Source organism: Dama dama, chromosome 12 (assembly GCF_033118175.1).
Source record: "Dama dama isolate Ldn47 chromosome 12, ASM3311817v1, whole genome shotgun sequence".
Lineage (NCBI taxonomy): Eukaryota > Metazoa > Chordata > Mammalia > Artiodactyla > Cervidae > Dama > Dama dama.
Window position 1 is genome coordinate 26254226 of NC_083692.1, and position 26244 is coordinate 26280469.

The following is a 26244-nucleotide window of genomic DNA, read 5'->3' on the forward strand; positions in this document are numbered from 1 at the left end:
TGAATGGACACTAGATTCTCGTGACTGGGAGAGATCCCTCAGAGAGGCCGGTGGTCGGTCATTTTGCCAGGCCTGTATCATCACTTAACACGTGCCATTGACAACTCCCCACAGCCAGATCCCAAGGGTCTGCGTGGGCATGCGGAGCCGCGCCCCCTAATTCGCTGCTGTAGCATCCCCCAGCAGGAGGGTCACGCCCCAGGGCGCAACGCAGAGCGACAGAGTAAAACCAGTCGCACCAAGGAGAGGCAGCGTTATTTAGGCAGCTGGCTACTCCTCCAGAGCCTCCACCCTATCCCCTGGGCCCGGCGCCCGGCTCTCAGCCTGTGCCGGGTTCCAGGAGCCCCAGCTCCCTCCACGTGTCCTGTCTTCCCAGCAGCCACCTCTGCCGCCTTGGGAGGAAAATCTCCTGACAACTCGCGGTCTACGGACTACGACTCCCAGCAAGCACCGCGCCACTTCTCTCTCCGCCCCCTCCACGGGGCACGCAGGCGCCCTGGGCTCCGTCAACAAGCCGGGCTGGCGAAGACTGGGTGCAGTTTCTTATGGGATTTGTAGTTTTTTTGGAGTTAGTTGGGCCGTAAGTCAAAGGGACAAAGACTACAAGTCTCGGCGGCCCCAGCGTGACGAGCCCGGTCACGTGGCAGGGGGCCGACCGGGCGTGCGTGCCGCCGTTGATCCGGTGCTGCAGTGAGGAGGTGGTTCTCGCCCGTGTTGTGTGTGTGTGTGTGAGTGAGAGAGCGAGTGAGTGAGTGAGTGAGTGAGTGTGTGTGGGGGGGGACTCGGCTTGTTGTTGTCGGTGACTTCCCCCTCCCCTTCACCCCTCCCCCTTCCCCGCCGCCGCTGCAGTGGCCGCTCCCTGGGCCGTAGGAAATGAGCGATAACGATGACATCGAGGTGGAGAGCGACGTGAGTCCTGGGGCTTCTTCCTTCCCTTGCGGGTTGTCAGGCGGGGACAGCGGCCGGGGTTCTCAGCAGAGCGACGGCGGCAGGGGGCCGGGCAGCCGCCGCCTCCTTCCCCTTCCCCCGCTGGGCCGGGACCCCCCTCCGTCGCGCTCCCGGCTCGCTCTCTCCGGGCTCTTGGCCGGAGCGGCCTTCTGGGACTGGAGGTGGGGAGGAGACACGCGGCCTGTGGGACCCCAACCTTCCCCGTGGAGGAAGGTGCTGCGGCCTCCCGTTCCCATCCTATCCCGTTCAGGATCCGGGGGACAGGGACGGGGTGCCCCGGGGATCCCATTGTCCGGATCCTGGGGAGGGGGGACTGCGCTTAGGACCTGCCCCGTCCGCGCGCGACCCCTTGCTCCCGTGACCCGCGGATCCTGGGGAATGAAGGAGGGCGGAGAGGAATTGGGAGTGCCCAGATGCCATGAGCTGGGTGCGAGGAAAGGAGACAGTGCTCTGGATCCCCTTCTGTCCCGGATCGGATCCCGGAAGGAGGGGCGGCGCTCGAGACCCCCCTGCCCAGCTACCCGATCCCGCTAGGGGGGGATGGGGGCGTAGGATGGGGAAGGGGGGGTAGGGCTGACTCCCCACCCGCCACTTCCTCTGACGCCGGCATTTTCTTTCTTATTATTGAATGTGAAGTGTAAAAATAACTTCTATATTTTCTATTTTTTTTTCTCTCTTATTCCAGGAAGAGCAACCGAGGTTTCAATCTGCGGTACGTCTCCTACTCTCCATTTCATTTTCATTTCCGTTCAATTCTAGTCCTTTTTGGGGTCGGAGAGAAAAAGAGATTGTTCTGTTACTTTTAATGTTGTAGTAAACTCACCTGTTAACCGCTAAGGTGAGGTGGGGCCTAGCTCTGGGGATCTAGGTGGTGGTGGGGGGGTGGTTTGCGAATCTCATAATTCTGGATTCTCAGGTGATAAGTTTCCGTGAATGTAGGTGAGTGAGAGAAGTTGTATGTAAGGAAATGAATCCTTCCATAGTTTTCAGATGGGGGCTGTAGCTGTCACTATGTAAGTGGGAAATGAGAAGTGCATCATGCTAAAGTAAGTTGAAGTATTACTTCAGGGAAAAATGGTCAGATTGACTTAGGAAGAAGTAGGTTCTAAACCATGGCTGTGTGAAGTTGAAGCCACATGCAGTAATCACCTTTAACCAAAAGTCATGTGACTGCTGTAGACCTATGGAATCTCACACAATCGGGTGTTATTCTAATGCAGACATTGGAAATGTAGAGGAGCCAAAGGTTGAATCTGAAGGTGTCACATTCAGCAGCTTATTGTGGTCTGACTGTATTTTAGTTGAAGGAGCAGTATAAAGGCAATAAAAGAATTGTTGAAGAAAAGTGGCATTGCAGAGAGAGGTTTGCTAAGACGTGATGGTTGAGACTATACAGTGTTGTCAGTAATTTCTCAAAGTTTTGTTATAAATCTCAGTAGATGATTCTGTGGATTTAAGATAGACACTAATCTCATGTCCTTGAGACAGTACTATGGGTGTTCCGTGAATAGAACAGAGGAAGGAAAAAAGAATAGATACAAAATAAATCAGAATCAGGGAGGAAGAGACATAAGTAAATCATGCTGTCTAACATTTGACAGATGGGAGCAGTAGGGAGTAGATAGAATGGAGCCCCAAAATTTAGATGCTTCCAGAGGATCCAGGCAGTGAGATCGTCAGGAATGAAGTAGAGAGCAGAGGTGAGAACTGGGGGACTAAAGAACATATGCGTCTTCTGAAAAGGCAGCCACTGTAGTCCAGTGGGTTGTTATGTGAGAATCAGGCTAAGTGTTGTCTCATCTTCCTATTTTGGAAGAAAGATTAAAAATCCAGACTTTTATGTTATTTTTCTGATTTTTAAAATGATGTGTGAGACATCAAGTTGTTTAGGGGCTTGTTAGAATTTTAAGGATGCCACTTAGAGACCTCTGGTCTAAGAATTTATCACAGAGTAAAAGCAAGCCCTCTTGTACCTGCTCAATTCTGAGGTTATCAAAGCAGTTAGATATTGAGAAAAAGTGTACTTGTTGAGAGCTGGTATTTCCGTAAAAACCCAACAATGCAGTTGTTCCAAATAGTAAAAAAGAATTTATTTTTCCTTGGAGTATTTGAAGACAATACTTTGAATATTTGCAGTATTGTTAGATACTTAATATCTCTACATACATTTGGAAATTGAATTCCTTTTATTAGCTACTATTATCCTTAATAATGTAAACATGGAATTTCATGTTTGAAATCTGGTCTGTTTTCCTCCAAGTCTCCAGTTATAAAATCTGCCCTCGGGCTTGATCAGAATTGGAGAATAGGGGTTGTTTAGGCTTCCATTGAAGAATTATTATTTAAATTGAAATTATATCAGCTTTCCACTGTGAGAAAAATTTTCTTTATGAAATTTTGGTGTATAGTTCCTGAGAGTTTTCTGCTTCTCAAAATATCCATGCACATGGCTGTTGATGTAAATTGTTTTATTAAATTATTAAAATGTTTCCACTCTCCTAGAGTGCTAATCTCATTGTTTTGTCTAGATATTTTAAGTTTGATGTTAAAGTACTTAAGCTTTTCCCTTTGATTTTGGAGGGTGGGCAGAGGGAGTGGGTTTGACCCTTTGTTTTTAATTTGACATACCTATTTGCTGAGAAGTTTAAATGTTACCTGTTGCAAGATAATCACACTGGCATAGAGAGAAGCAGCAGTAGACAAATTTTACAGCATATCAAGCAATTATTGTGAATACATAGGGTTAAAAGAATTTTATTTTTTTCCGGGTGTGACTGTGTCTGTCTATCTCCTGACATTTAGTATAGATAAATATATTTTTTTAACCTGGGGGGAAACTATTAAGCTTTGCCTTAGTTCAGAAAAGGATATGGACTGTGAACAACCAAATATTTAGGACTACAGAAGAACTTTTAAGAAGTTATTTTGAAAAGGTCCTGTGGGTCCTAATACAGAAAGAGAAATTCATTCACGTTTTATAACGTAACTATAATAGCTACGGCTTTACTACATAAGAAATGTAGGATATTCATTCAGCAAGAACAGAGGCTTGAAGTAACAGAAAGTGAAACTGACTTGACGAGTATTTTTTATTGTTGCCTCAGTGCAAACGGAAAACAACTTCTTCGGTGACCAATAAGATTTGTTAAAGGAAGTAATCCCAAACAATTTTTATTAGTAAATTCACTATATCTCATAATGTCACTGATATTATCTTATTTTTATTATTCTTTGGAGGAAAAAAGTTGCATTTCAAAGAGTTTTCTTGGGCAGGTATATTTCATGCAGGGTAATAACTTGTTTTATTTCTGTTTGGGTTTTTTTCTTTTTTTTTTGAAGGAATGAAAGTATATGAGAAACATAGGGCTAGGGTTAGTGTGTTAGAAACCCCCGGTCTTTTTCAGCTTATTCTTAATGACAGCTGCACGTGTTTCAGTTACAGCATACCTATCTGGGGGGTGGTTAGAAACAGATTTGTACAATTCTGTTTCTGGACCTTTCTGGTATGAAATATTTTTAACCTCTCAGAGCTCTTTGTTTTTTTAGGAATTGCAATGTATTCAGAGGGGAATGAGCTTGGTTGATCACCTTTGAGATTGAAATTTACTCAGGAAATTAGTGTATTTTACGCTGAATTAGTTGCATGGCAAAAGTGCTACATGATACATATACTTGGTGTCGGCTTAGAGTGTTCACAGTGATGTGGATGCCAAGTTTGGTTCCTAAAAATACTTACGGAAGGGTGATCTTATATTTAAGTCGTTTTCCAGGATGCCAGTAATAGTAACATCGTTGATCAAGGAAAATGGCTATAGAATGATGGCGTATTTATATGATATGTTTCCCAAGTTTTTTAAGGCACCAAGTGATTTTTTGAATAGCCTGGAAAACACACATATGTATTGGATATTAAAAACGTATACCAGGCAATTGGCCTGAAGCTGGAGAGGTGTTGGGAAGATGCCATTTATATCTCCTATTAAGGACCTTAGTGAGTTTCTCATCCAAGCTGCCCATAATTTCATGTTGCAGATTTCATGTTGATTAAAGTGAATTAAGTTGCTTAGAAGTTCAGTTTTATTTATCCTATCTACTTCCCATCAGAAATAGTAAATAGATCTTTTCTGATGAGAATTTTGAGCCTATGTATTTCCAGCATTAGTGTTTAATAAGAATACCTTATTGAGTAATCATAAGCAACACAATCTTCCTTCTAAAATATAACTTAAATTTCTTAAAGGCAGTAAATGTTTACAGATCAACTCTTAATCCCATATATGGTGGGAGTTTTCTTTATTGATTTGAGAAGACTCCCCTTATAGATGGAATTAGGTGTCAGGTAATCTGCAAGAGATGGCATTGCTCTGGAGAACCTTAGGCATCCTTACATAATGGAACATTCATTTCCCCATGCGATTTGCCTCCCTAGAACTTGTGGGAAATAATGCTGCTGTCTGATGTAATGCCTCAAAGGAAGATGTATTCTCTATGCAGTAAGTTGGAAGGAAGTAATTTTTAAAAATTCCCTCAGTTTTGAACAGCCTTCCTTAGCTTGAATGACCTGCTGCCAGTTTAGCAACTTCTTGGCTAAGGAAATAATGTTTGCCTTCAACATTTAACAACACTTAAGATAACAAGTGCTTGTTAGTGTCAGAGATGGACAAATTGTAGGTGAAGACTCGTGTTCTGGCTGCCAGTATGGAAAGTTTGGGGGAAATAATACTGAGAGGCTGAATAAAAACCTTGGCAGAGATGTCAAAGCTGGAATCGATTTGGTGTTGGAGTTCCTGTTGAGCATCTGTGGGCCACTCTTCAGTATCACACGGCCCTTTAGTGTTTCTGTTAGCCTGGGATGCCCTGAAGGAGGGCTTGTCTGGCAGAAACTGCAAATCCAGCTTGCTTAAAGAGTGACAGCATCCGGCCACTGCTCCTGTAGAAGGTATAGGGGAGGTATTTGGGGGCCTGCTGTACAGCCCAAGAATGCCTCTTTTGTCTTCTAGAATTTGTCTGGTAGCACCTGTTTTCATTATCAAACATCTTCCTCAGTATAGGTAAGAAAAAGCTGGCTCATCTGAGTTGAGCTCTATTTGTTCAAGACACACAATTGTTTGGCCCTTGCCCACCCACCCACCCCCCCTTTTTTTTTTTCTTAACCAGCTTTGAGTTTGTGGAAGGATCTCAGATGCCTTATACTGGGAATCTTCACCCAGTTTTTAATTCTCAGTTCTGAAATCTTGGCCCTTTCAAAAAGGGTTGCCAGCAAGTGAAGATAGTTAACAAAGCAGTGATAAGCCTGGCAACTGGCCCTTCATTTGGGTGAATTGCAGGGGAGGGGAATTCATCCGGCTAGACATTTGAAAATTGTTTCCCAAACAGAATTCTCAGTCTCGTGTAAAGGTTTTTCATATGGTCTTTCAAGCCACTAGAGGTATTATTTAATCAGAGTTGCCTGGAATTATGCATGTTAGTTCTGCATGTTTTTAACTTGCTCTTTCAAATGAGGCTTGAGAAGAAGAAAAAATATATTATTGACATTGTCTCAGAGAGCTCTAAAATGGCCTCTGGTTAAGTGGAGCAGCTTGGGGATGGACATGGCAGCAGGGATTGGGCTGAGATTCCACTCTTCTGCTGGTTAAATGGGCCCTGGAACCACCACAGAAATTCCATCCACTGCTTTGAGAACAACAGCCCCAGCCCAGGCTTTCTACCAGGCAGTGGACTGCTGCCTTTCCTTGTTGAGCCAACTTCTCAAAGTTGGCTGGCTCCCCAGATGAGAAGCCAAGATTTCTGCTGATGGTCCACAGCCAAGTTCACTTACAATCCTCTAACCGAAAGACTTGTCCATTTGAGTCCTTTCAGGGCTCAGTGAATGGGAAGGGGGTAATGCATTGTGGGGATGATTTTGGTGTTAGATTATACTTAGCTCCACCCTTCTAGTGCAGGCCTGAGTGAAACCAAGTCCAACTTGATTCTAGCCATCTGAGATTTGCAGGGCTCTCCCAGAAAGAAAACAGACAATTAGGATTTTATTTGTATCAACAAGAAGGATTGTGGGTAACTGGTGTCACTGCTTCTGTGCACAGCTGGGAGAAGGGCCAGGAATCAGGGTGATTTAGTAGACAGGAGTATCTTGGGCTGCTGCTGGATACCAAAGCTGGGCAATTAATTTGCATGTAAATAAACCATCCTAGGGAGTGTGTAGCAAACACACGGGAGACAGATAGATGCCAAATGCCATCTCTCAGTCCTCTTAAGTTTTAGGTCTAAGGACTAGCCCACCAGCCCAACTTAACTACCTTATCAATAGATGACTAGAGGGAATGGTAAGTTAGAAAAGGACTAGGTACTTAAGTATGTTTAATTTCTTCAAGCTATTCATATAACTGACAGAAGGTACCTGCAATTTTCTTGCTCTCATGCTGTATGATACCTTCTAGGCTCAGGTGATCTGGTCATTCCCTTAGTTTCCCCGTGAATTCCACGTTATCACTGAAGTTCAGCAAATGCTTATTTTTACAGAGAATCCAGATGTAAGATGAGGAGAGCTTTAGCTGTGTTCCAGGCATCTGCCCTAAAAACGAGCGCTATGCCATGGAGAAGCGTGGCTGTGATGGGAACCATGTGTCCTGTTGAACAGAGCTGTAGGTGAGGTGTGCTTGAGAGACCAGGAAGTGACTAAAATTACCACAGCTGCTCCCAGCTTCTTCTTCCTCTGTCATGACTCAGACTTTTAGGATTAGATACTAGAATTTCAAGTCCTTTCATTCCCATCACTCTTGTCTTTATAGACTTCTATCTGAACGTCTTGTCTAGTACAAAGATTCATTTGAGCCTTTCTTGTGCTAAGCCAAGTTGTTTACTCCTGTTGCTTCATTTTTAAAATTGCAGGTTCTGTGTCTGGGTAGGTTAAAGCTACCTGAGCTTCCTATGTCCAGATGTCCTCTTTAGGTTAGCTCAGCGCAACCTCATGTACTGGGGATAAATTCTCAGAGTACAGTATTTCCACTAATTCCCGAAGTGCCGATGTGACGTTCCTGCTTTAGGTTAAGTCAGCATTTGTGCTCCACTGGAGGGACTGCCCCTGTAACGGGGGTCTGCCGAAGCCCCCTTGCAGCTTTCACCTGCACTGTCTTCCATCCAAAGCCAGTGTGTTTTGCAATCCCTGATTTGTTGACTGGCTCTGTCCTTCTCAGCTGATTGTTCTTTGTGATTCTCAGCAGGACAGGATAAATACTTTGGTCTGTGGGTATTTAGCTACTGCCAAATAAGCATGACCTGCCACAGGTGCCTGAAGAAATTTATTCAGAGTATGTGGGTGTCAGAAGGTTTGCTGTCTAAGAACTACCTTTCTGGCAGCCTGTGAAGGGAAGGCCTTGGCAGAATAGCACCTTGGATGCACTTTAAAAAAAAAAATAGGAGCTCAGAATGCAGTTGTCGTCTATATCAGCTTTGTCATGGTGATCTCAGATTCATGCATCTAGGTTTTCCATAGGTTTTAGTTTCTCATATATGATTTGGCAAGCAGGTCTTAAAACTAGTACCCTTTAGCACGGTGGAGACCAGAGCAGACCCATGGTGATGTTTTCACATGAAAGAAGTACTGTACCAGTGACCTGACTCCTTTCCTGGGTCCCCACCAAGGGGAATCTCTTACAGTGGGAGTGATCACCTCTTAGGAAGGGGCCCACTGCAGCTTTTCCCTGGCCACCTCCTAGCCATGGGACTGGCAGCTGTTCTGTCACATAAGTAAGTTGTGGGAGAAAACTGATGTTACAGGAGTCACGCTTTGTCCCCATGAATAACTTTTATTTTACCTATGCATGAGCTGGATGCATCGAGCTACTTTGGATGTTCCTGTCGCAAGCCTTGCTCACCCCTTTCTCCCCCTTTAGCAGAGCCTAATTCTGGAGACTCCTAACTGCCCACCTCGACAAATCCTTCCCAGTCCAGTCACCTGGGACTGCGCTGACAGCATATACTTCCAGGCTGTCCCCACTCACCTGTGCGTGGCAGGAGGAGTGACTCTGCTAACGTGCTGTTTTTCCCATTCTTCCAGGCTGACAAACGGGCTCATCATAATGCACTGGAACGGAAACGTAGGGACCACATCAAAGACAGCTTTCACAGTTTGCGGGACTCGGTCCCATCACTCCAAGGAGAGAAGGTGAGTTTATTGAGAAAGCTGATGAGCCACCACGAGCTTAGAACACACTGTGGGGCTCAGCAGGGTGCCCACCTTTCTAGAAAGAAATGGAGTCTGGGATGTTTGGGTGGCATGGTTTCCTTCATCTTTGATTCTTCAGGGAGTCATCACACACCTTACCTACTCTCTAGTTCATCCGTAACAAACCATGTCAGATGTAATGGAGCTGCTTGTTTAGACATCAGTAGGAGCTATCTTTTAAAATTTAATATTACATATAATAAATTACTCATTCAATAAATTATTGTAACAAGAAGCATATAGTAGTTTGGGATAATGCTAAGGATTTCTGAGGTCAGTGATTCTCTGGACCTCCATGGGAATTCCTTTCGTATGGTTCCAAGTGGTACTTATTTTAAATGAAACCTCCCAGGAATGTATGTAAACCAATCTGGACACCAGTGATCTCCCAGTCTAAGAGTAGTTATTATTCCAAAGGCATATATATAAAGAACATTTTAAATGTGAACTTGAGTAAAGAGACATGTTCACATGAAATGAAAGAGAAAAAGAACCACTCTTCTTCCCCCATCCCTCTATCCCATTGGTGACCTTCCAGAAACTTTTTTCCCTGGAGAGGTAGGCACCAACTGTTTCTACGTTTGAAATGCAAAGTCCACAGCTTTGACTGAAAAGCCTATAGGTTAGGGTCAGTCCTTGAAATTTGGAGAAAATATGTGTTTGCACACAGTTCCATCCTTGACAATATAACTGGCTGCTCTCTGCAGCTGGTCAGTGGTGTGAGTGACAAATTCGGAAGAGGACCTGTTTTTTTTTGTTGTTTGTCTGTCTGTCTGGTTGTTTTGTTGGTTCAATAATGCAGTGTTTCAAGAAGCAACCATGTTAAGAAAAACCATTGCTCTCAGGTGTGCTTTGAATGGCTCTCCAGATTTAGCTCTGTGGTAGGAGTCTTGGGTTTGTTTAGTTATCCAGAATTAAACTTGGGCCAATGAAACTGGATGCCATGATGGTTTCATTGTATTTATACTGCCACACTGGTAAGCCATGTGCTGTATAGCTTTATCTAAGGTGTGACTGTGTGGTTGAAGCATGAGATGGGTCTGACCTTTATGAAAAACATAAAACAGGCCATGTAAATACCTAGTATTGCAAAACCAGAATTTGCCATGGGTTAGGCCTACTTAGTGTGGACTTTACTTAATGGCCTTGGTCCAGGGTGCTTACCTGGAATAACAGCATTCCTGGGTATAGCACTGTCAAAGCACCACAGGAAATCTGCGTGATGGGGAGAGAGGCTCACCCTTTAGTCAGAGTGCACACGTGCAGAGGATTATCTCTTGTGCTTACCTGAACTATTGACAGTAGGTACGTATTCATGTGCCATGATATCAACTAAAACGGCTTTGGTGAAATAAATGGACAAGAGCTACCTTTTTCTAAGTCTCACATCTAACCAGGAGTGGTGCCGGGACAGTATATCCCAAGAAATGGCCTGAAGACCACCTCCTTCAGAGTCACTACTGAGTCTGTCTTTCTGGAGGTAGGCCTAGAGATCTGTATTTATAACTAGCTGTCTGATAATTCTTAAATTTGGGATCACTTTGGGAGAGATCAGTTCTTAAGAGCTCAACTCTACCTTTTTCTTACCTAATCTTTTTTACATTATTGTAACATTCTTCCTTAGGTCCTTAAAAATCATATTACCATAATCCTGTTGTCTCATTTCTTCAAGGAAGTTGACAGTTTGAATTTGGTAACCTTACAAACCTTACAAATAGTTGTCATTCATTGTAACCCATTCATTTACTCACTGACTCCATTCACAAACACTGGGGATCTGCTGGATGCTAGGCAGTCTTAGATACTAGGAGTACAGCAGTGAACAAAGCAGGTGAAAGCAGCTCTTAGTCTGGTGAGGAAAAGATTGAAAACGAACTAACAATTAAATATATATACGTATTATGTCAGATAAGTGCTATCGAGAAAATTAAACAAGGAAAGAAGAGTTGCAGTTTTCATTGGGGTGGACCGAAAAAACACACACTGGCGGGGTAACAGACTTCAACCATGCATCTGTCTGGTGATGAGCATTCCACGCCAGGGGAGGCAAGTGGAATAGCCCAGGGGTGGGAGCCTGGGAGCATTCCTGGGCCTCTCAAGGAGACAGGCCGGGGTGGCCAGAATGGAGTGAGTGAAGGGCTAGTGGCAGGAGATGAAGTCAGAGAAGCAGCAGGAACAGGAGAGAAGAGTGGTCAAGGGGCCAGGTTTCTTCAAGCAGATGAACAGAGCACCAGTGGCAGTTCACCAGGTTCCTTCCCAATTTCAGGATGCTTCTGTGTGTTCTAGTCCAAATGTTCGTGTTGAGCATGAATAAAGGAAGTGTATTACCTCTGGTTGAACCCCAGCCCTTTCCCACTAAGTGTCACCATCATTATTATTTTCCTTGTCTGCTGACGCTGTTCACAGGTGCTGCATTGAGTCTCACAGAATGCTCTAGTCCCTCAGACTTCCGAGTGTTCACTAAATGTTGCAATTTTTTTTTTTTAAGTGGTGTTAGAACCAAAGGAAATTGGCTAATTCTTGATTTGGATTGCAGCGGTCAAGGTTCTGACATTATGTAAATAATCCTGAACTTATCATTTTGCCCTGTGAGTTGTGGGGGTGCTTAGATCAGTTTCTTGAAGGGAAGGCCCCCAGTCTCCTTTGATGTGCGCATCTGTACGTTCCAGGTGACTTCTCTCTTAGTGTTGGGACTATTTGACCTTTGTGTTCTAAGCCTTTTGTCTTTTAAAGGGAAACTAGTACTGATTGAATTGGATCCTAACCAAGAATGGGGGATACTTGTACTAAAAAACACCCCCCAGAAAAATAAAACAGCTTTAAATGTGAGACCCAAACCCTGTCCTTTGTTTCCTATATTTTACTATAAAATGTTCACCTTTTGTTTAAATAAAATGTCAGTATTAACTAATATCTGTATTGCAATATAAGATGAAGTCTGCACAGTAGTTCTCTGAGGTGAGTATTACACTGTCATAATTGGAAAATTACTACTGCTAGCTCCTGCCGTTATTACATATGAGAGATGAGGGAGCAGGCTCAAGATCATGATTCCAGTCCATAGCTAGACAGGGACTAGAACTCAGGACTGCCGATTGCCGAGTTAGTCTTTCTACCACACCCTAGGGATAAACAACTTTAGAACATTTTAAAGAAATTTCCTTAAATTTTTACGCCTTGTCTTCATATTGGGAGCTTCCCCTGGAAGTGTGTCATACTAGGGTTACTACTAAAATGTTCTTCCCTGAAGTAGCATATGTAGGCAACACTGAAGTGCAGAGTTAAGGGTCACTGAAGTTTATACATTTGTCTGGGTCTGTATTGCTGCTCTGAGAAATAGATGATTATGGTTGACAGACAGTCCAGTTGGGTTTTGCCATAGATCGCATTGTTTGCAAGGGGCTCTTGAGTTCACGTTGCTTGAGTCTTGTTTCTCATAGGTTTTCAGCTAGACTTGGAGCCCACAGGAAAGACAGAATGGAATTAGGACTATAAGCCAGTCAACCAGCATAAGGAAAGTGAGTGAAAGTGAAGTCGCTCAGTCGTGTCCGACTCTTTGTGATTCCATGGACTGTAGCCTACCAGGCTCCTCCGTCCATGGGATTTTCCAGGCAAGAGTACTGGAGTAGGTTGCCATTCCCTTCTCCAGGGGATCTTCCTGACCCAGGAATCAAACCTAGGTCTCCCACATTGCAGTTGTGGGCAGACGCTTTACCGTCTGAGCCACCAGGAGTAAGAAAACAAGGGCGAAAACAACTGTGGCCCCATTTTGCAAAGGAAGACACTGCTGTTCTTGAACAGAATTATTCTTTGTTTTAAGGGTGCTTAGTTGGGTCCTAGGGAGTGTTGCCCAATGGCTTGCTGGCTCTGAGCTCACCCTGTTGTATGTCTGGGGTGGGAGGGTGGGGTGGTGGGGAATGGTATACCTGGTGGTGAGCATGTCAGTTTGCCTTTCATGGCGCCCTAACTCTGCCCCCACCCCCAATAAGTTAGCCCCAGCCCCTGCACCAGAGAGATTGCCTCCAATCACAGTGTCTGCTTGGCATGGTTGACTTCAGTGATACAAGGTTCCGTTTCAGCATTGCCATGTGTAGCTAAATAGTGGTTTATAGTAATTCCTCATCTTCTAAGTCTCTTCCTAAATGCCTGTTTATCATACTTCATTGCTCTCTTAGGCAGTGGTGCTCTGGATTTCTCCATTTTGGATAGAGTTATGTTAAAAAGAGATTATAACCTAAGATGAAAATAAAGAAAAACAGTGTTTCTTCTGCTCAACAATTGAGTGTTCTTCTAGGCAGTGAGTCAGAGTCTCTTCTATTTGGGTGAGACTCTGAAGGCACTGCCTCTGCCAGCTGCTGTCACAGACTCGGCTCGTGGTAGGTCCCCAGAACGGAGCTGAGGAGTGAGCGCCAGAGGAAACAGTGGGCTTGCTCAGCTCTTTGACGAAAACAGCACAGCCAGCACGGTTGTGCTCATGTCTTTAAGTATGAGTGTCGTAGAGGTTTAATACACGGTGTCTACTCTTGAGGATCTAGCTCTCTTGTTAGGGAAGAGGATTATACCTAACAACAATAACAACATGCTGAACATCAAGTAAGAGGTCAAAACACAGAGCTAATTTGTTTCATCTTCATTAAAGCCCAGTGTCCTTAACAAGTAATTGTTGAAATCAAATAGCTCCCTTATACCAGGAAACCTAACAGTTCTTATATCTGAAGGTCAGTATCCCTGTTAAACTCACTCAGCCCTGTGGCCCAGGCACTTATCCCAGGTGTAACTGTACATGTGTTTGTGTAGTTACTTAATGGCTGTCTACCCATCCCCCATACTTCAGTATAGTAAGTAGTGAAGGCCCGGAGAATATCTTTGGTCATATTTCTTCCCTTGGAGCCTTGCACACAGTAGGAAGCAGAGTGAGTGTTTATTAACTGAAGGAAGCCCCTCTCCACCTGGCCTTGTTCCGTTGGGAGGGGCTCACTCTGGTGGATACCCTTTGAGGCAGGCAGTTCATTTAGCAGCACTATTTCTACATCATATCTGGGCTGCTGAAAGGATTGTCTTTTAAGGGAAACATAAACCACAGCCCTGCCCATTTCACCTCATTACCCATGGGTTAGTATCTGACCAGACTCCAGCTTGGGCATTTCTTCTTAAAATTTCTGCATCTCAAGTTGTTGTCCACAGTTGCCCAGATCTCCCTTAAGCTCTGGGCTCAGTAACTGTAAATGTACAGTTTGTATTTGATTTCTTCATGCTTCTGCACTGCGGAAGCCTCCAAGGGTTTTTCAGTGCCCATCGAGGTAAGGACTGGTATTCATGCTCTCTAAACAAGGTTCCCAACTTGCCCTCCTGCTTTTTCTGCCGCTTCCCTTGCTGTGGAGCAGTGCACACCCTCCTCTGTGCAGGAATGTCATTCTCAGGTTTATCTGAATTCTCTCTTTCCACCAAGGTCTCAATCCCAGCCTCACCACCCAGATGACTTTGGGATTTCACAGTGAGGAGACCCACTTACAAGGACTCCCCAGCTCCCTCGTTTCCTGCTCTTGTGCCTTCCTGTGTTTCCCCCTGCCTGGTCCTCCCCTTCCAGTCAGCCTCCACCTGCCCATTGTCACGGCCCACATCAAAGGCCTCAGCACCCTGAGAACCCTGGGGTATCACCATCCCTGACACCCCAGTGGACCTTCATGGGGCCTCTCCTCTGTCTTCTTTTTTTGTGTAACAGTCTTATCACCTAACTGAAGGGTGCACTCCCTGAGGGCAAGAACTTTGTCCATCCTTCTGGAAGTCTGTGCTACACAGTGCTAGAGGGCTCACCACATGGAGAAGACTATAGAGCCATGAAACTCAGTGACTTCAAAGGATAGGAATTGGTTACTAGGCCTTCCCTCTAGCATTTCTTTTTCTTTTTTCCCCTCTAATAAAATTGCAAAAAACTTTGGAAAAATGGGAAGAAGAGGAACAGCCTTCCATTCCTATAATACAACTACAACCTTTGCTTTATTCTAAGATTCTAAGATAAGTGGTGTCCAGTGAAAGTTCAATGAGAGCCACAAATACATTTGAAATATAATTTAGTTTAAATACAACTAAATTTTCTAGTTGACATAGTAAAAAAAAAAAAAATAGATGAAATTAATTTTAATAGTCTGTTTTATTTATGCTTCCTGGGTTACTCAAATAGTAAAGAATCTGTTTGCAATGTAGGAGACCCGGGTTCAGTCCCTAGGTTGAGAAGATCCCCTGGAGAAGGGAATGGCGACCTACTCCAGTATTGTGGCCTGGAATCCAATACCACCAGTTTCATGGACAGAGGAGTCTGGCGGTCTACAGTCCATGGGGTCACAAAGAGTCAGATAGGACTGAGCAAGTAACACAACACAAAAATAAGTGTGACTTCCGTATGTAATCTATATATTAAAAATTACTAATGGGATTTTATATTATTTTCTTGCACTGTTTTATAATCCAGTGTGTTTTATACTTATAGCATTTCTCAGTACAGACTAGTCACATTTCAGTGCTCATTAGCCAAACATGGCTAGTGGCTGTCGTACTGGACAGTGCAGTTCAGAGATACACTCTCCCCATCCCGCACCCCATTTTAATATGACTGAAATTTGACATCTCCAACTGGGTGTCAAACAAAGCTGGCTCCTTTTTCCTATCTCCCTAAAGCTGCTATTATTCAATCCATGTGTTTACTGATGGAGTCTCAGAAGCAGGAGTAAAATGGTATGCTCCTGGTCTTTTCGTATGCGTGCTTCACTTGGGTAAAGGGTGTATTTTGTTGCTTTCACATAACATGTCTTTCCCCAAGTGATAGAATGTTCATATTTAGACATCGGGTGTGTTTCTTGGGGCCATTTAGGTTGCCTCCAGTTTGTTTTTTTTTTTTTTTTTAATATATTTTTATTTTGTTTTAAGGAAGAATGTTGCTCTTTCAGTATCTCTCCAGAGTCTATTTTTAATTAACATCAACTATTATGTTTGCTAAGTTTATATTATGAACACAAACTTGTATTTCATCTACCCTGTGTAGTTAGTTAAGTCCCTCAGTCGTGTCCGACTCTTTGTGACCCCCTGGACTGTAGCCCACCAGGCTCCTCTGTCCATGGGATTCTCCAGGCAGGAATACTGGAGTGCCTCCAGTTTTTTAACCTAACAAATAATGTGATGATGCACATCCTGGTGCATGTGGCTGTTTCCATAAAATAGGTTCCTACAAGTTGTGTTGTTGAGTCTAGTGGTAAGAACACCTGATTTTTTGCTGTGTGTTGCCAAAATGCTTTCCAGGAGGGTAGTTTTCATGTGTTCTTCCTTTTCTTTTTCAAGTCAATTATAAAGATTAGTCTTTTGGTATTGTTTTGAGAGTACCGATTCTACCATCAATAGATTTTTTTTTTTTTTTTTTGAAGGGGGTGACTAATTTAGTAAGCCAAAGATAGTTAATTTTGTGTTTTGTCTGTTGCCTGTGAGAGTAAGTCCTTTTCCATATGTTTATCTACTAGTTGTATTTCCTCTTTGGAGGAGCCCAGTGCTCCTGTCCTGCATGATCAAAGTTTGATGGGACAGTGTCACACCTTCATTTCAAACTACCACGGGCCCAAGATAAAAGAATACAGGGTTTGAAACGTGACTTGTGTTGACCCTTAAACAGATATCTGGCTCCCAGCTTTAACCAGTCCTTTGTGGGGTGTGAGACCTTTGCCTCCTCTAGTAATCAAGAACATGGTCCCTGGGCTGGGAGGGGCTGGCGCAGGAGGCCTTGGAGGGGCCCCACGGCTGTGCTGGATCTGACCCCACAGCCTTCTAGCCTCCCTTGTTGGCACTGATGGTGGTTCCATTTTGGAATGAGCTAGTTTACTGCAGACCCAAATTTATTGTGTGGGTGCTTTAATTTTTGTTTCCAGAAAATGGCTTAATCAATTGAAAATGTATACCAGCTTTGCCATAGCCCTCCCTTTCTTTACCATGTGTAAAAGTTTGTGCAGGTTTCAGAAAATAATGGTTTTATTTTCTTTAAAATAACTAGTGCAAAATAAAACATGTCAGCTGGTAAGTCAGCCAGTGGTTTTTCATTCCCCAGGATATGGGGTTTTGGTTCTTAGGAGAACAGGGCAGCTGTTACATCAGCCCAGTAGGGTCTGATTTTAACAGGAGGAAAAAATGATAAATTCAGCACAGATGACTGTTTCTCAGATCAGCATTAGGACCCTAGGGAACAGCAATGATGTTTCTGTTGTCAACAGTCTAGTACTTCTCTTTTCTTCCTCACCTTTTACCACCTGCTTTCTAAAACAACTTGGGCTGATATATAAACACAAAGATGTACAGCTCCAGAAATGTATGGGACTCTTGCCCTGTATGAAAAACTTCGAGAGCCACTGCCTTAACTGGGATTTAATAACCGTAGATGTCATTCTAAACATCAGTGTTAAGTACTTCCAAGAATCATTTGGGACCTTTAAAAGGTACAGATTAGAATCAAACTCTTGGGTTTGGGGCCTGTGGTGAAATACGTAGCTGATTCTTGCTGCAGCACATGAGGTGAGTATACTCTGTTCCCAAGCAGAGTTCTGTTCAAGTGGGTGCCTTTGGAGGCTGGGGTGGCCTTTTTCTCCATCTCTTTGCTGCTCTGGGCATAGATGCAAACAGGCAAGCAGCTGCGGACGAGCAGGAGGCGGCAGGACCCACTGGGCCCCTGAGCCACGCTGAGTTGTCTCCTCTGTCCATTTTAGGTTTCTCCTCTTAGGTGGTAAAGCCAGAGCAGTGTGGGGAGCCCGCATCTCCTCTGAGCCGGGGCCCAAGTCCACTCAGTTCTCTTCCAGCTAGCTTGCATCCTCTGGCTTTTCCTCTGTATTTGCTGCTTCTCTGCTAAGGAGACTCTCTGGGTTTCACTTGCCTCTCAAAAGAAAAAAAAAACAATCTTCCTTCTATGCTGCTATTATTATACACTACTGTTTTTTTTTTTTTTTTTTTTTCCATTTCTTACTTTTTCAACCTCATTCTAAAAACCAGTCTTCATCTTTGCTTCAGCTTCAAGTCACTTTTGCACCCACTGACCTATATGAAGATGATTTACCTAAATTCACTTCTTCAAGGAAACCACCCTCACCAGGTTCTTCATTGATGTCCTTATAGACAAATTGGGTGATTCTTTTGTAGTCCTTGTCTTCCTGCTCTGACTCTCCAAATTTCATTGATCTTCTTCCTTAGTTCCACAGTCTCCTCTCTAGGGTGTCCTAGAGGCCTGGATTCAAATCTTGACTGTATTACCTACTGGTTATTTAACATCAGGCGTTACAACTCTGTGCCTCAATTTCTTCATGTATAAAATAAGGGAACTAACGATAACCCTATATGCAAAACAGAAAAAGAGACACAGAAATACAGAACAGACTTTTGAACCCTGTGGGAGAATGTGAGGGTGGGATATTTCAAAAGAACAGCATGTATATTATCTATGGTGAAACAGATCACCAGCCCAGGTGGGATGCATGAGACAAGTGCTCGGGCCTGGTGCACTGGGAAGACCCAGAGGAATCGGGTGGAGAGGGAGGTGGGAGGGGGGATCGGGATGGGGAATACGTGTAAATCCATGGCTGATTCATATCAATGTATGACAAAACCCACTGAAATGTTGTGAAGTAATTAGCCTCCAACTAATTAAAAAAAAAAAAAAAGCTATTATACAAGAAAAAAAAAATAAAGTTCAGATGCAAAGATGAAAAAAAAAATAAATAAAATAAGGGAACTAACACATCAGAACTAACACAACAAAGGTCCGTCTAGTCAAGGCTATGGTTTTTCCAGTAGTCATGTATGGATGTGAGAGTTGGACTATAGAGAAAGCTGAGCGCCGAAGGATGGGTGCTTTTGAACTGTGGTGTTGGAGAAAACTCTTGAGAGTCCCTTGGACTGCAAGGAGATCCAACCAGTCCATCCTAAAGGAAATCAATCCTGAATATTCATTGGAAGGACTGATGTTGAAGCTGAAGCTCCAATACTTTGGCCACCTGCTGTGAAGAACTGACTCATTTGAAAAGACCCTGATGCTGGGAAAGATTGAAGGCAGGAAGAGAAGGGGACAAAAGAGGATGAGATGGTTGGATGGCATCACCAACTCAGTGAACATGAGTTTGAGTCAACTCCGGGAGTTGGTGATGGACAGGGAGGCCTGGCATGCTGCAGTCCATGGGGTTGCAAAAAGTTGGACACAACTGAGCAACTGAACTGAACACATCAGAAGCTCGTGTGAGGGTGCCTGGCATTGTGTAAGTCCTCAGCTGCTGCCATTTTCCTCATCATTGATACTGCTGTGTGCAGCCGTGGCTCTGGATCACCATCTGGCAAGGGTGTCCAGTGTCCTTTCACGTGGCTCCCAGAGGGAAAGAGAAACCTCAGTTGCTGTACATTAACTCACACAGCTACCCAGAAGGCCCAGTGCTGCTTCGGTGCCACGGCCACAAGCCCTCCTGTGCTGGGACTGTGTCCAGACCATTGAAGGGTTCTGTTTCTGTTGAGAAAGGCAGAATAAGAATTAGTGCCTTCTAATTGTAAAAACTAGCAGGAAAGATTATTCATTCAGATCCTTCCTGGATACCCAAAGGCCAACAGTCAATCTGTGGATATGTTGATCTACCAAGTGTTATCTGCTCAGAGACACTCACATGAAGATTGCCGACTAAGCGACTGGGCACTGTTTAGAAAACAGAAACCGAAAGCCCAGGGCCACTGCATAGTCCAGGCCATAAGGCCCAGGATTCTTGCTGGCTTCACATTTACTGTTCATAGTATAAACTCATAAAGTCAAGGTCCTGCCCACACCTCCCCGCTGTGGCTGGTCACACGATCTCATATGATTTGTTAAACTGGGGGTTTGGTTTGTAGAGAGGGGGTTTTCAATGAGTCTGTCCTGTTCTGCCTTCAACCTTTTGCTTTTTCTTCCCTGGACTTCATGCACTTGTAAATTTGGGGGAATTCTGTCATTTGTCCTTCAGATTTTTTCTTGTGGGATTTTACTTTTTGTTGAGAACACTGGAGAAGGCAAAATAAAGTTAACTGAACCATGTTTTTGGACATGCTCATGGGGGGTCAGGGACAACCTGAAGTAGCCTGGGTACTTCTGCTTAGCAAGGAGTGGGTATGGAAGAAGGGCGGTGCTTGTTAGCATTCTAGAGGGTGCTGGGTTAATTCTAATCTCTCCTTCAGTGGAGACCTCTTGATCCCAATGCGTTCCGTTTGCCGTGCAGCTATGAATTGTATTTTCATCCAGAAACTGCCCTGAGGTGGAAAGACTTCATCTCTCACAGCATCTTTCTCTTTGCTTTGTTGCGCTATGCTCACGGCTTACATTTCACTTTGTGATTTCATGTATGAATGTGTGAAGAAGAAAGTGGTAGCACTCAGGCTGCTACTCAATGTGGTCATTTGTTAAAAATTATCACTAAGCATTTGCAAGTGCTCTCCTGTTCAGAGATTTTGCTTTTTTCCCTTGTGCTAGATACAAATGAGGAGTTAAATAAGGTTAATGTTGTATTCTGGGAGCAACAGTTAGTCGAAAAAAAATAGGCAAATTTAGAGAGGCTGTGATGTAAATATGCATGGCAATTAGATCAGTGATGGAATGCATAGCATTTGGAAGGCTCAGTGGGGTCAGAGAGTTTCTCGTCAGATAAGAAATAGCCACACGAGAGACTGTGTCTGCGGTCACAGAGCACATTAAGGACAGGACTCCAGAGGCCCCATCTGCTGGATTCCTAAACTCTTCTCCCCACCCTGCCATCCTGGCACGTATCCTACTATATGTGTTTTTAATCCCCTCTCTAGCAGCCAGAGAGGCAGGGTATTTTAATTAGTCCCTTCTAAATATGTGCCCTTTTGTCCCCCCCATTTTATCACCCAGTAATTAACCCTAATAAGTCTCCTTTGGCAGAAATGGGAAACAGCCTCTGAAGTGGCCTTGTAACCCCATCCCCCCACACCCCATTGGTAGGTGCCCTCACTCTTTCTACATCAGCTGACTTACTCAGCTGAAGACAGAGACCTGGGCCTGTCTCCACCCTCCTGCCCTTGCCTGTGCTGTTCTCCTCGCCCAGAGCAACCCTTTCCCACAAATTCCGCCTCAGTCTCACCCACCCTGACCCACTGGTTCAGATGGGAGCCTGTTTGTGCAGAGCCAAGGCTAATTTCTGGCACACACACAAGGTGACCACCCCGGCCAAAAGCCATCTTTCCCGTGGCCTTTGTAATCTGTACTACTCAAGTTACACTTGCTGGTATTGCCCTGTGATTTGTCTGTATATAGATATGTTTATCTCCTCAACTAGATAGTAAGTAAGCATCTGGGCAAAGAAGCCATGACTAATACATTTTGTTTCCCCACAGTGTCTGCTCTGTGCCCCACACATAATTCACACCAGATAAAAATGGTTGAATATGAACAGTTTCCTTTTGAGGAAATTGCCTTAAGGATGCCATAAGAGGAAAGCGTGGAGACTCTAGTACTTGTGAGAACTGGTGAATACACGTAGGCCTTCCAAACCTCTCTGATACCCAGCCGTGCTGGAGTTTGTGAGTTGAGATTGTCAGGGTTTACTACAAGTGGGTATAGTTTTGCTCGCCCGAGTGTGGCTGTTTTCTTTGCCATTTAAGAAGATGATAACGATAACCCTATATGCAAAACAGAAAAAGACGCAGATGTACAGAACAGACTTTTGGACTCTGTGGGAGAAGGCGAGGGTGGGATGTTTCGAGAGAACAGCATCGAAACATGTATATTATCTATAGTGAAACAGATCACCAGCCCAGGTTGGATGCATGAGACAAGTGCTCGGGCCTGGTGCACTGGGAAGACCCAGAGGGATCGGGTGGAGAGGGAGGTGGGAGGGGGGATCGGGATGGGGGAACACATGTAAATCCATAGCTGATTCATGTCAATGTATGAGAAAAACCACTACAATATTGTAAAGTAATTAGCCTCCAACTAATAAAAATAAATGAAAAAAAAAAAAAAGAAGCTTTGCTCCTGCTCAGGAGCCTCAGTGGCATGACTGCCTGACTTCAGCTACTAGACTAGCTTGTCTTGGGCTTCAGTTCTGTGGGCCTTGTACCATTCTGCCAGTTCAGTCTGTTGACTGCTTGGTCATGAGTAACTCAGGCCGTGTTTGCAACCCTGCAGGGAATCTCCCAGACAAGTTCGACCTCCAGGGGCCAAGTAACCTGACATCCATTTTATTAGCTCATTAACTTGTTTCTCTGACAGGGCAGTGCCTAGGCTACCCTCAGCCATGGTAAAGGTGTGGTTGCTTCCTGAAATGGCCCAATCTCATGCCCTTCCTGTGTTGACACCAAGCTCTGACAGCTTTCACAAACGTCTCTTTAGCCAGAGAGGTTGAAATAGTGACTCGGTCACATGGCTTAGTTGGAACTAGTTAACAACGGTCTGAGCACTTGTCTGAAATCTCGAACCTTGAGGAAAACCTTTGTACCCATCCCCATCCTGAGCCAGCTCCGGCTGAGATCTTGATCTTGTCTTTCTGGACCAGCTGCCTGCAGCCAGGCCCAGCAGAGAGTGAGTGACCTTAGCTCTCAGTTAAGTAGTCTTCTAATGTTTTCAGAACAGCCTGGTCGAAGACCTGAAAGCAATCTAAAGAACCAAAGGGGTTGTGTGGGAAACAAGTTCAGGATTGAGACAGACCTGAGTTTGAATCCAGGCTCTACACCCTTTAGCTGGTGATTTTGAATAAACCGGTAAACTTCTCTGAGTCTCGGGTTCCTGGTGGAACCACCTCTGTCAGAGTGCCAGTGAGGTAAGCTGTGGAAAGCAGCTGGTGCCTTGACCAACATAAAGAAGATTCTCGACAGCACTTAGTGGTTCGTGCCCTTCCCCCTCCTGCTTCTGTCCCCTCGTGTGGCCCTCGCTGAAAGGAATGGTTTCCTCGCTGCATGGACTAGGTCTTTATTTTGTCCCCTCTGCTTTTTCTCATATTGCAACAGGCATCCCGGGCCCAAATTCTAGACAAAGCCACAGAGTATATCCAGTATATGCGAAGGAAAAACCACACACACCAGCAAGATATTGATGACCTCAAGCGGCAGAATGCTCTCCTGGAGCAGCAAGGTGAGCAGCGGAGCTCGTGGGGCAGCTGGCCCTGCTGTGCGCCAGCCAGGTCAGGGCCTCGCGCCGGGGCCTGCAGAGTCAGAACCAGTGATGGAGCCATGCTCCTGGGCAGCTGCAGTCGCTGCTTGGGCCTGTAGTCAGGTGTAGCCATCCTGAGGAAGGACCTGAGCCTTTGGTGAGGGAGCAGTGGAGTCTAAGGCTTAGCCCTCTGGAGACTTTTTTCTGACCTACTCGCTCTCCTCTTCTTGGGGCTCAGGTGTTTCGCTGGTAGTAGGGATCACAGCTGGCCTCGGGTGCCTCCAGAGAGCTGTGAGGTCCTTGGACTGGAGTGTGCTGTTGAAGTGCCAGAGACTTCAGGTGTTCAGGGACAGTGAGCGCTCCCCGTGTCAACGGTAGTCCACTCAGGGCAGCACATGGGCCAGGCCCATGCTGTTCTCCAACGCTCACACCCGCCTTTTCCTACAACCACAGGGGAAAGCGAGAGCTGATCAAGTTCTTTGTTCCTGGGGAATTCACTTCTCTTCCTCCCTCATGGAAGATGCAAGTAAAAGGAAATGCAAGTAACCGTCTGGGTTAGAACATCTCAAATAAAATAAACTAAACCAAAATAAATGGGTTGACCTTCCAGGCTCAAGATGAGCTGAACCGAGGGATGGGCAGCGGGAGGTGGCAGCGGGTTGGTTACCGGGCCGAGCAGCCTGCATGTAGGGGCTCCGTGTTGGAAAGCCCAGGTACTCTGTGTATTGGTGACTTGCTTCCAAGTGTCCAGCTTGTCTTTCCAAGTGGATCTTGTACATGAGAGCTAAGCCAAAACTTTTCTTTGGCTGGTACGCCTTCTGTCGTCCTTCCCTGCTAACATGTGACCCTCACACCCTTGTGGAGCCAGGCATTGCCGGGCCAGCTGCGCTGTTACTGCACTGCTGGGTCCCGCAGGGAGCTCGTGGTCCTCTCTCTGTGCTGGGCTTCCATGGCAGGACGGTGACAGCACACGCCTTCTCTTTAGGGTTGGGTGGCATTGCAGAGTGGCTGGCCATACCCACTGAGCGCTCGTGTCTGGCTGGGAAAGGCGAAGGGGAGTGAAGTGTGCAGGTGGACCAGCCACCAGAAGGGAGTTACTTATGAGCCACCCTGAGCCTCGGGGGCCAGCATGCCCTTCGGAAGAACAGGCTGGACCCCAACCCGAGACTCGGTTCCTCCCCCAGTCTCCAGAAGGCTGTAACCCGCTCGCTTGGTTGCCTTTCAGTCCGTGCACTGGAGAAGGCGAGGTCGAGTGCCCAACTGCAGACCAACTACCCCTCCTCAGACAGCAGCCTCTACACCAACGCCAAGGGCAGCACCATCTCTGCCTTCGATGGGGGCTCGGACTCCAGCTCGGAGTCAGAGCCCGAAGAGCCCCAAAGCAGGAAGAAGCTCCGGATGGAGGCCAGCTAAGCTCCGCGGGGCAGGCCAGCAATAAAAACTGTCTGTCTCCTCCGTCGTCTTATCCTCCTTTCAGTTCATCTTTAGAACCCTCAGAACCATTTAAGAGACTTTTTTTTTTCCTCTTTCTCCTTTTTTTTTTTTTAATTTTATTTTTACGTAGAAGCTCTTGGACAACAGCTCTCATTCTCCTTCCCCATTTCCACGTTTTTTTTTGTTTTTTTTTTTAAATGTTTCCCTTCAGGGATTCCCTGTCCCCACCAGGAATTTTTAAACCAAAACACCCCAACTTGGCAGCTTTTTCTGTGGAGGACAGACGGCCGGCCAGACCTCTGAGCACATGGTGTTCTGACCACCCACCAGCTCCTCCAGCCCCGCCGGGCATGTGCCCGGGGGACTCCTGCCCCACCCAGGCCTCTCCTTCCGGGCCATCCTCACCTCTGTTTGATAGACTTTGTGAATCTGTGGACTGCTCTACTTTCAGAAGATGACCAGTTTGGAGTAAGCAGAATTATTCCCCCTTCTTTTTAAGGATTTTTTTTCCGCCGCTAAAAGGCTATTTATCGCTCCTATTGAAAGACCAGATCCTTGAAGAAGTTTGTGGTATAAAAGGAAGTGGGGACACATTTGCAGCGCGGAGTCTTGGCCTGTTTCACTCCTGCTTCTCTCAGCTAGCCTTAGGGAGGCCGTGTGACGCTTGTGTGGCGTGAGGGGACGGCAGCAGTGGAGCGGTAGCCGCCAGGGGGTGGTAGGGGGTGGGTGGGCCAAGGAGGGAGGATCGGGTGGGGTAGAGGTTTTGTATTGAGGGCCAGTGATGATGTTTTGATATTTATTTCCTGCTGCTGAAATTTGAACCTGAGTGAATTGTCCCTATTTCTGATGATGTCGGTATTGCAAAGCGACAGATTCATAAAGTAATGATCAAATCTTCCTTTCTTTCCGTGTGTATTTCTAAGAAATAGAGCCAACTGATTTTGTATGTAAATACCAAGAGCGGTTCACCTCTTACTAAACCCGCACCCCAGTGCGGACCCCTCCCCACCCTCACCCGCCCTCCCCTTCCGACTGTCCTGGAACCTGTCCCCATTATGTGATCCAGCCCTGGTTCTGGCTGCGGTCAGCAGATCCCAGTGAAGGGTTTTGTGTGTTTAGGCCTCATTTCTTTGTCTTTTTCCTACTCTGTTCCCGGCATTTGCTGATTTCTAGTGTATACTCTGTAGTCTCAGTCCGTGTTTGATTCCATTCCATGGAAATAAAAAGTATGTTGTACATACTGCTGAAGAATTGTCTTGCAAGTTAAGGCTTTCCCCTTTACTATAAAACTATAAATAAAAACTTATTTTATCCTTCTTGGTGGTGGTGTCTTCTTGCCCTGGCAAAGGCCAAGATGGTGGAGGCCAGTGGGCCTGTGTGTCAGCCTGAGAGAGGAGCCCGCAGGCTGGGAGCCACCATAGCCGAGTGGTTCCCTCTGTGTTTTAAGGGCTCAGCCTGGCCCAAGCAGGGCAGGGGTGGATAAACCAGTGGTGGTGAC

General features: G+C 45.4%; 1 protein-coding gene across 3 annotated transcripts; it reads left to right on the forward strand.

Moving 5' to 3' along the window:
• Positions 1-655: 655 nt before the first annotated feature.
• Positions 656-26062, forward strand: MAX (MYC associated factor X). 3 transcript variants are annotated; one of them, XR_009695079.1, is made up of 6 exons: positions 656-909; positions 1634-1660; positions 9005-9112; positions 23171-23294; positions 23766-23850; positions 24538-24675. XR_009695079.1 is itself a non-coding variant. In XM_061156866.1 (5 exons), exons 1-5 carry the CDS (start codon positions 874-876, stop codon positions 24723-24725), a joined length of 483 nt encoding a protein of 160 aa, XP_061012849.1. In that variant the 5' UTR covers positions 660-873; the 3' UTR covers positions 24726-26062. The 3 variants fall into 3 exon arrangements, 2 of the variants coding, with proteins under 2 accessions (XP_061012850.1, XP_061012849.1); XM_061156866.1 differs by lacking the exon at positions 23766-23850 and having other exon boundaries at positions 660-909; positions 24538-26062; XM_061156867.1 differs by lacking the exons at positions 1634-1660; positions 23766-23850 and having other exon boundaries at positions 659-909; positions 24538-26062.
• Positions 26063-26244: the final 182 nt, after the last annotated feature.

Bases quoted from the DNA above. Each gene is read 5' to 3' on its own strand.
- MAX (XM_061156866.1), top strand. From the start codon at position 874: ATGAGCGATAACGATGACATCGAGGTGGAGAGCGAC. The intron at 910-1,633 runs GTGAGTCCTGGG...CTCTTATTCCAG, and splicing joins ACATCGAGGTGGAGAGCGAC to GAAGAGCAACCGAGGTTTCA. The intron at 23,295-24,537 runs GTGAGCAGCGGA...GTTGCCTTTCAG, and splicing joins TGCTCTCCTGGAGCAGCAAG to TCCGTGCACTGGAGAAGGCG.